This window comes from Macrobrachium rosenbergii, chromosome 50 (assembly GCF_040412425.1).
Source record: "Macrobrachium rosenbergii isolate ZJJX-2024 chromosome 50, ASM4041242v1, whole genome shotgun sequence".
Taxonomy (NCBI): Eukaryota; Metazoa; Arthropoda; class Malacostraca; order Decapoda; family Palaemonidae; genus Macrobrachium; species Macrobrachium rosenbergii.
The window spans coordinates 25,105,777-25,115,000 of NC_089790.1; the positions used below are offsets into that span (position 1 = coordinate 25,105,777).

Sequence of the window (9,224 nt, forward strand, 5' to 3'; positions counted from 1 at the left end):
TAATAAGGAAAACCCATCCGGATTTTCTTCATCCTGGAAGAATCCTTTTAATTTTTCCTAAGTGATATGTAATTTTGTATTGGTGAGAAACGGATCAGTGCGTAGGTAACCATTTGTATGATCTCGTAGGTTAAGTGTTCTGCGGAAAATATTATAGGTAGAGCAAATATTGCTTCTGTATGAAATGATGGTATGCAGCATATTGTAAACATATAAAGGTATACTTTACATTTTATAAATATCGCATGTGTTTACAGGGACATCTGTAGGTTATATACGTATACAAATTTATAAATTTCTGTGAACGAACAAACTGAATCCATCTACTAATGATCATGAAAGTTTCATATATATATATATATATATATATATATATATATATATATATATATATATATATATATATATGTATGTATATATATATATATGTGTGTATGTATATATATATATTACGTATATATAAATGTATATATGCATACATATAAGTATATAAATGTGTATATATATACATATGTAATTTAATATATATATATATATATATATATATATATATATATATATATATATATATATATATATATATATGTGTGTGTGTGTGTGTGTGTGTGTGTGTATGAATTTTTATCACATCATCGTGACATTTTCTATACACAAACATTAAGCTACATATGTCATTTAATATCCAAGTCGTTCTACCTCGGAAATAACACCGAAGGGGAATTATAATTGATAAGTGATAGTCACCATTAGGGCTCGAACCACCGACGATAACTATCAATGACTTTAGTGACGATATACATGTATAAAGGATCCACAGTAATATACTTGAATATCAAGACGAATTGTATCTGTAAAAATATATACAAATCTTATAGCTGAAGTTATATATATATATATATATATATATATATATATATATATATATATATATATATATATATATATATATATATATATATATATATATATATATATATATCTATATATATATATTGTACCTGGACTTATATATATATATATATATATATATATATATATATATATATATATATATATATATATATATATATATATATATATTTGAGATTTTATAAGGAATCTTCAATACGTCATGAGACAGGCTGGTAAAGTGTGTAGGGTCCTAAAACCCGATGATCCTACGCTTGGGGATCTCTTCGGACATCGCCAATCACCTACTCAATTTTCATTGCTATTGAGATTTCGTAAAAAAATAGAATCTGGAAACATACACTCAAAGCGCAATATTCTTGCAACCGTCCATATTTACATGAGCAAGTACATCACAGCCCGAGAGAATAGAGGCGAAAGTCTGTATATGATATTATTTTTTCACTCATTTCAAATTCTGATACCTGAAATTAAGTTTTTATCATAGTGATCTGTCGCAAGTAATCCACGGCTCTATCATTTTTCGTGTAGAAAAATGGAACGGAACACATCACACGGCAAACACTGACCTAGCATTATGTAAGTCCCTTTGTTAGAAGCCTAAAACAAAGAAGACACACATCAAACAGAATAAAAGAGACACAATAAGAGAAATGGCCCAGTGGCACAGTTAACCCCTAACCGGTTTTGTATTGGCGCATGTATTCCCTGGAAACGCTCAGCCACTGCCTGTCACTCTCGCCGTCTGGGGTCATGGAATAATTCCCTTTTCCAGTGGGAGGGATTGGCTTCATCCTTTCCTACTTTCTGCGTCGAATTGCCGTTGCTCAGATCATGTGATAAGACACTTTCATAATGCTTTTCTGGAACAAGGTGACGCGGTTCTTATTTTTTTTATTCTTCTCTCTCTCTCTCTCTCTCTCTCTCTCTCTCTCTCTGTTTTATTATCTATCTTGATGTGTTTCGCATTTGTACGTGCGTATGTATCCGTGTGGTATGACGTCACAGATTTGTGAAGGTTTGGTGAGAACTATATGTACCTCAACTCTGAGGTTAGCAGCGAGCTTTCAGTGTCAATTCACCCACCGGAGTAGCCATACGGGTGCCTTGCCTCCCTTCGCACATTTCAGTCACTTACTTCGACTGTAGTAAAAGCACAGCATTGCAATGAAAGTGGCCGTTTTCTCTGCTCATGATCCCGTTCACTAGCACCGCTGCTTTGCCTTACATATGGTGCACTGACCAAGACAGCTATTATCTTTAGAATTTACCTCGAAACTAACGGAATTGTAGATTAACATATCCTGAAGTACTAGTTTTTCATAATTCGTACCTGAAGCTTTAAGGCGAAGCATATTCATTAATCTGAAGCCACATTGTCACTGACCTACATCAAGTTTCCTGTTACCATTCTCCCATCGCCCAACCCTGGATAACTTCTATTAGGTGAAAGGCATTCTTAGCGAAGGGAAAGGAAAAAAGAACAGGAAAAGACCGAGACCTTCGGCCCGTTATATATTTCCGTTTGCACCCGGGAGAAAGAAAGCAAAAGTACCGCCGACACCGCTGACAACGTTCCCTTTCGACTAAGCGCTCTCCCAGCGGCACATGTGACTTCCAACCCCTTTCACGGACGCAAGTACATACCACGTTTTCGTGAGAGACGAATGCCCAGAAACGCTGTCCTTAGACTTTTCTCAAAGGTGACATTCTCTTAGTTTCAAAATCTCTTAAGACAAGGACTGACGATATCTGAATTAGTTCCCTAAGTAGTGCGGAGTTGCAAAGGTCTTTCAGACGCGACAACCAATTCGAATCATTTCCAAGTGGCGGCTGAGCTGAGCTTCAGCAAAACGTTGAAGACTGTCTCAAGCGCACCAGTGAGAGGACAACAAGAGTCAAGTTTTAAAAACGAGTGGTAGAAGAGGAAGACTCTTGATCTACCGAGCGGGATGGCTCTCTCAGTCTTCTCTTCGTTTTACCCAGCATCGGGACACCTCATCCTCCTCTGCATCATATTCGTGACAGGTAAGCTCATCAGGCCTTTTGGAAATCTTAAAATTAGTTTATTTTAAGGTTCAGATGTTTTCGTGCTCATTTCTGTAGGTTTTAAGTGTGTAAACTAAGTTTAATGTGATTGAACACCGTAGAAAACGAGGTTAAGAAACAAAGGAAAATGTTCTTCCTAGACCATAGAATAACCCCGCCTCTTCAATAAAGAAATTATCATTATTATAAACTGGAATCACAACAACAAAAGTGAGCTACGAGTTATTAAAAACAGGGTTCCGGAAGCACCGACGAAAAGAGTTCAAGATTTAAAAGTGAAAGGGATGGGGCCGAGTCGATTAGGGACCTCTCTTCCATAAAATGCTTATCTCTGATATATAATTACTCATATCTTACGGTCTACAATAAACAGATGGTAGCTGAAGTTAACACAGTCTAGTATACGGCCTGTTATCATTTAGAGGAAAAGCTGATTTTGTCGTATTTCTAAAACAATGAACTGGAATTCGTATCCGCTAAGTCTGAGAGAGAGAGAGAGAGAGAGAGAGAGAGAGAGAGAGAGTTACCAAAATTGATCTAAAGGGAAATGAGAAGTACAGAGAGGGCAGAGATACTCCCCCCACCTCCCCCCGCCTCGCCCTCCCCTATCTCCCTATGACCGACCACCTCCACTTTCATCATACGCCAACCGAAACAGGTCCTCGGCTGCGAGAGAAATTGCTCAAGATTCCACTTGTTTGGATCCCCATCCATATCCGTTATCCAGCTGACTCGATCGTCGACTCAGTGACTTCGGACAGGCGTGGATTGTTTACAATCGGATTAATTGTGGTTTCAATGACTGGGACACAGCTACTACTCCCTCGCATTAGCCTCATCAATGTGCTGTGTTTGGAAGTTCGCCATTGGTAAACGAGAATGTATAGTTGCAAAAACAGTCAATCAAGTCTTCGAAATGGACGAAAATGCCAACGCAAATGTGTGCGAGTTGAAATATATCGTCGAATGATAGATGCAGATACGATTAAAATGATATAGATACGATGAAAAAGATATAGATACGATTAAAATAGCATTGCCAAAGAGTAAAATTAGGTTTGCCATGAATAACTGCCAGTTGCTTAGCGTTGTATTTATCGATTCCTGGTAGTTTCTAATAAATAAACTTTGAAACACTAATTTTTTATTAACTGCACCAGTGTTGAGGCGTTTCGGCCTAATTTCAGCTGGAGTAAGATTTCAGTAGAGCTTCGGAAAAGTTAGAAACTAGTTTTCCCCACGGAAATAAGTTCTCACGGGGAATTGTTTCAGATGAAAATTTACTGTTATTGCTTATCTCCACTCCACTGACACAGTCAAATAAAAAAAAAACGTAGATGGCATCAAGTGCTTTCATATCTTAAATAGATTCCGTTTACTCTCGATGAAAGTGAATGGGTCATTTGAAATTCCTGCTGTGGAAATGTCTCCGTTTGTGAAGCTCAATGTCATTCCTGGCGTTTATTCTAAATCTTCTTTAAAACTGACGATATAAAAGAGATAGTTGCTTTCGGTGAATTGCATCGTCAATACGCAATTTCGGGTGCCAATTATTTCCCATTCTCCGAATTTGACCTCTCTCTCCGCCTTCTTACTTTCCACTGTCTAATCCGTCTTTAGCATCCATATAAATTATTTTTGTTTTGGATAATCCTTCTGGAGTTGTTAGGAATCGTTATCTAGTTCCATTGTAATGCAGTTAATATTAATTCTTGGTTCTTTTTATTTGTCCTGAAGACTTTATCCTTTTATATTATATGGCATTTAACATCAGTTATTTTTGGTCGTATTTTTGGGGGGTAATTTCTTTCTTCTTTTGAAGCAGACAAACGATACATTTTGTATTCATGATAAAATAAAAGGGAATGGGATGAATAATCAGATAAAATGGTAGGAGAAGATACATTCAATACACACACACACAGAAGAGGATGTTGCAGTTAACCTGAAAATGTCCGGTGAGACAAGGACTGTTATCGAATGCGTAACGATGGTGTCGAAGGCTTTTCCTGTAATATAATTCCATATTTGATAATCTATATCTATACAATACTTACATAGTTGAGCACTATTAGATAATATAGATATCAACTTCATTTACATAGAAAGTACAGCAGCATCAAACTCGGGAAAAACGTAAACAATCTGAAGTGTGCACCACACAAACTCGACACACACACACACACACACACACACACACACACACACACATATATATATATATATATATATATATATATATATATATATATATATATATATATATATATATATATATAATCTAGTGTGTGTGTGTTTGTGTGAAGAGAAAGAATCAGATATGTTTTTTTTATATCTGCTTTTCTATATGAGCATTTTTCTACTCTCCTGCGTGCATTGTAAGAGTGATCTCTGAAATACTGTTCTTTTAAGGTTAAGTGAGGCTGGAAGCTACGTCGCAGTTTCTGATCTATTTCCCTTTATCCTTTGTAATAGTTAGTAATTTACGTTCGTTTATATACATATTCAATTGTATTTGTACTTGATACCTCTTCTTATTTGCAACTTTCACTTGTATTTTATTTCAACTCGTCTATTCGTCTGGTTTTTTCTTTTTCAGTTCAGTGAGTCTTTGATGAGTGTCACCATACGCATATAACTTTAATCAAATACAAGATTCTGATAATGAGAATCAAATTTGAATGAATACATGACAATCTACATGAATAAATAAAAAAAACGAGAAACTCAATACATTTATAAGCAGCAGTTCCGAAATAAATTAAAAAAATAACAATTGAAATATGAGCCGAAGGTTCTTCGGCGCAATCGAGTTTTCTGTACAGCGTATAATGCTACATGAAACTCTCGGACACGGCCCATGAAACTCTCAGCCGCAGCCCATGAAACTTTCAGCTACGACCCGTTGGTGGCCTGTGTTATTGGTACCTATAGGGGTGCCAGACGCACGATCCATGGCTAACTTTAAATAAAATAAAAACTACTGAGGCTAGAGGGCTGCAATTTGGTATGTTTAATGACTGGAGGGTGGATGATCAACATACCAGTACTAATTTGCAGCCCTCTAGCCTCAGTAGTTTTTAAGATCTGAGGGGCGGACAGAAAAAGTGCGGACAGACAGACAAGTACCCATCTCAATAGTTTTCTTTTACATAAAACTAAAAACAAAGAACAAAGCTATGACGCTTATGAGTTGCATTACAGGCCCTTTTAAACTTAGGAGACGAACATCCACAATATTAGGTAGAAAATGCTCCACAGATTTACGACAGAAGGAACGGAAGACTTTTACAACCAGGCGGAGTGTGACATTGGCACCTCCGCGGAATACTTATGCTGACGGGTTTTGTATGCCAGCCAAGTGGGAATCCTCCGTCGATGACCTGAATTACAATAACTCTTATTTATATAAAAGCAGCGGATATTTAGATATATGGTTATTTTCTGTAACTATTTGTCTTAAAAGTGTCTTTCTTTTAAATGGATAATTACTGTAGGTCCAGTGGTAGTCCAGAAACAAGTGGTGCACTTTATTAAAACTTACATTATAAATATTACAGACATTTATGTCCGCGTGGGTATATACTGAATAAATACAAATAGAGATAGGCACATTTGTATGTGTATTTGTACATATTTATGAGAGGATATACTTTCTGCTTGCTAGTACATGTAATGTTTGCGTGTGAGCATTAAACGATCAACGAAAAGTAGAAAATTTCATTGAGCTTTCGGAAGAATAGGCAAACCCATAATGTGGATTAAGACGTGAATGGAAAACAATTGAAACAAAGTTACAGCAGCAGATTATGCCTGTTAACAAATCGTTTCATGTAAATTAACAATCATTCGGAAAGCGGTTACGATACGTCTCAACTGAAAGCGGAACTATGACATTATTTTCTACAGAGAAACAGAATCATTATCCGAAGGTCTGTCCAGATGCGTAATAACCCTATCGATGAAATGGAATGGGATTTTAAAAACGCGTTGTTCTAAGGTCAATAACCTTGTTACACGTGTAAACAGACACCCATCAGATGATAACATTAATTTTCAGATTACTATGGAAATTATTTCCAGATTTTCCTCTTTCTTTTCTTTTAGACATCGACATTGACTCTGACCACTTGTGTAACATGTGGGAAAAGAAGTTGCCCCGCGGAAAGGTCAATAAACATTTGAAGCTATCGTGGGCGTCTCTCCGTATATTGCAAACAAGGCCAATTATTCTGGTTAGCAGGAGTCTCAATGTATACTTATCATTCAGTTTCCACGACAGAGTAAGATTTCGTCAAAGAATTTATCCAAGAGAAAGAAACTGGCAAAGGAAACAACTCAAATCTGAGTGATTCACCAAAAGGAAAAAAAAAGAAAGTGCCACCCTTTGCCAGAACACCAAGATTAATGCCCTTCATTCGCTGTCGTCGAAGGAGCATAGTATTTTCTATCACCTGGGCCACTCCATACTACATAATTATGGCGACAACTTTCTCCGACAGTGACTTTCTTTTCTTCCGACAGTGACTCTTTCTTCCGACAGTGACTTTCTTTCTTCCGACAGAGACTTTCTTTCTTCATTGTTTCTTTGCTTTCGTCCTTTCTGTGAAAGTTGCAGACATCTCTTCAAACACCTTTGGGTAAGGGGAAGAGGGCTTTCGCGTGACGTCATGGAATATTTCTTCCCTTGGCCACAGTGCTTCGTGGTAGTATACAGCAGTCAGTGTCATTAGGAAAGACTTATATATCTTTTCCTATTCATTTCTATCTCAGATAATAACTATGATAAAGCGATAGTTTCGGACGATGACAAATCATATCAAGATTTCAGGAATCAAGATTTAATACAATACACTTTTGTTTTTATGGCAGGCAGCGTACCCACTGAACTTGGCAGAGAGATAAAGCGAGAGGAACAGCCAGATTACATTAGTCATATCTAGGACAATTATTTATCTTTATAGTTTGATATTTTGATTGATACAGTCATTGTCAATGAAGGTAACATTACTCCCGTTCACTTTTCTTAGATATAAGAAGTGATTCTGGATGACGATTAAAGTAAAAACGAGTAAATCATCCCTGTTTTCTTTCATTTGAATGCTTTAAATAACTTCCATCTTTAAATGATGATTACGTTAAGTTTAAGTATTTTCTATCTTGGCGATGCCTTTTAAATCACAAGATTTAAAAGGCGCCACCAAGGAAGTAGCCATGAATTCGTATAGCCCGATAAGAAAAATCTTGTTCGGTAACTCAACTGCAGACATCATTCAGTGCTTAAGAGATAACTACAACCTGTCTTTTCTATCCTCAAGTATCTTTAGTTGCCTTGAGAACGTTTCTATAAGACAAACGAGTTTCCTGCTTTGTTGTGACGTTTTCGTCTCCTTCTTCAATCCTGTCTTTTATTTATTTGTTTCAAAAAGTGTAAGTACTCTACCTACCATACAGGTAGCTAAACACACAAAAGAAAACGCAGATACACAAACATATATACATACACACACATATATATATGTATACAAATATACTTTTTATATATATATATATATATATATATATATATATATATATATATATATATATATATATATATATATATATATATATATATATATATATATATGATGCTCAATTCTGTCGCTGGAGGGCTGAAGTTCAAATCCACGGCAAAGACGGCGCAAGAAAGTCACAGACCGTTTAAATACTTAGTGTCTTTATCAAGGTGTGGATTAAGTATCGTTTAGTTAGAGTTAGTACACTGCAATGGGTTGCAAATAAAGTGGAAAATGCAAGGGACAAACAACTTTATCTAAAGGAAAAATCTTATTAAGATGTCAGATGACTGGCACCTACCACTGTTAGGGGACACATCTGTAGTGAATATGCTTACATATTTTCACCTACCCACCTTTTCCCTTAGAAGGAGTGGTTCCAGAAGGTTTTGCCTTTCTGGTTCTAGGAAATAATCTTGGGATGAAGTTGCTAGCCCCATGTCCTATACTATCTTAGAGGAAACCCACCACTCGACTGATCACCGTGAACATGAATTTTACCAGGATGTCTGAATCGTTCTGCCCCTCTGTGAACTTTTAATTGAAAGGCAAGGCCGCTGACAACTAAGCTACACAACTGGGTTCGATCCTGATGTGGGTCAGAAATTTGCTTCTGTTCCGCACGTGATTGTGTGTTGATTATTTCTATATAAATTCTGCAACGATGGTGATAGTAAGTGACACTACTACCCTTTGAAGTGCGAAGGG

At 36.4% G+C, this 9,224-nt stretch overlaps 2 protein-coding genes across 2 annotated transcripts in view; one reads left to right on the top strand and one right to left on the bottom strand.

Annotated features, from left to right (window-relative positions):
- Positions 1 to 9,224, bottom strand: part of LOC136832771 (heme transporter hrg1-A-like) — a 122,851-nt gene that overhangs the window by 42,844 nt on the left and 70,783 nt on the right. The gene's annotated exons all lie outside the window — the stretch shown is intronic.
- The window catches only part of LOC136832766 (trypsin-1-like), a 29,603-nt gene continuing 22,357 nt past the window's right edge, over positions 1,979 to 9,224 (top strand). The window contains exon 1 of the mRNA XM_067094298.1: positions 1,979 to 2,937. Within this exon, the coding sequence (XP_066950399.1) occupies positions 2,862 to 2,937 (76 nt within the window). The 5' untranslated portion in view covers positions 1,979 to 2,861. The remainder of the gene's footprint in view (positions 2,938 to 9,224) is intronic.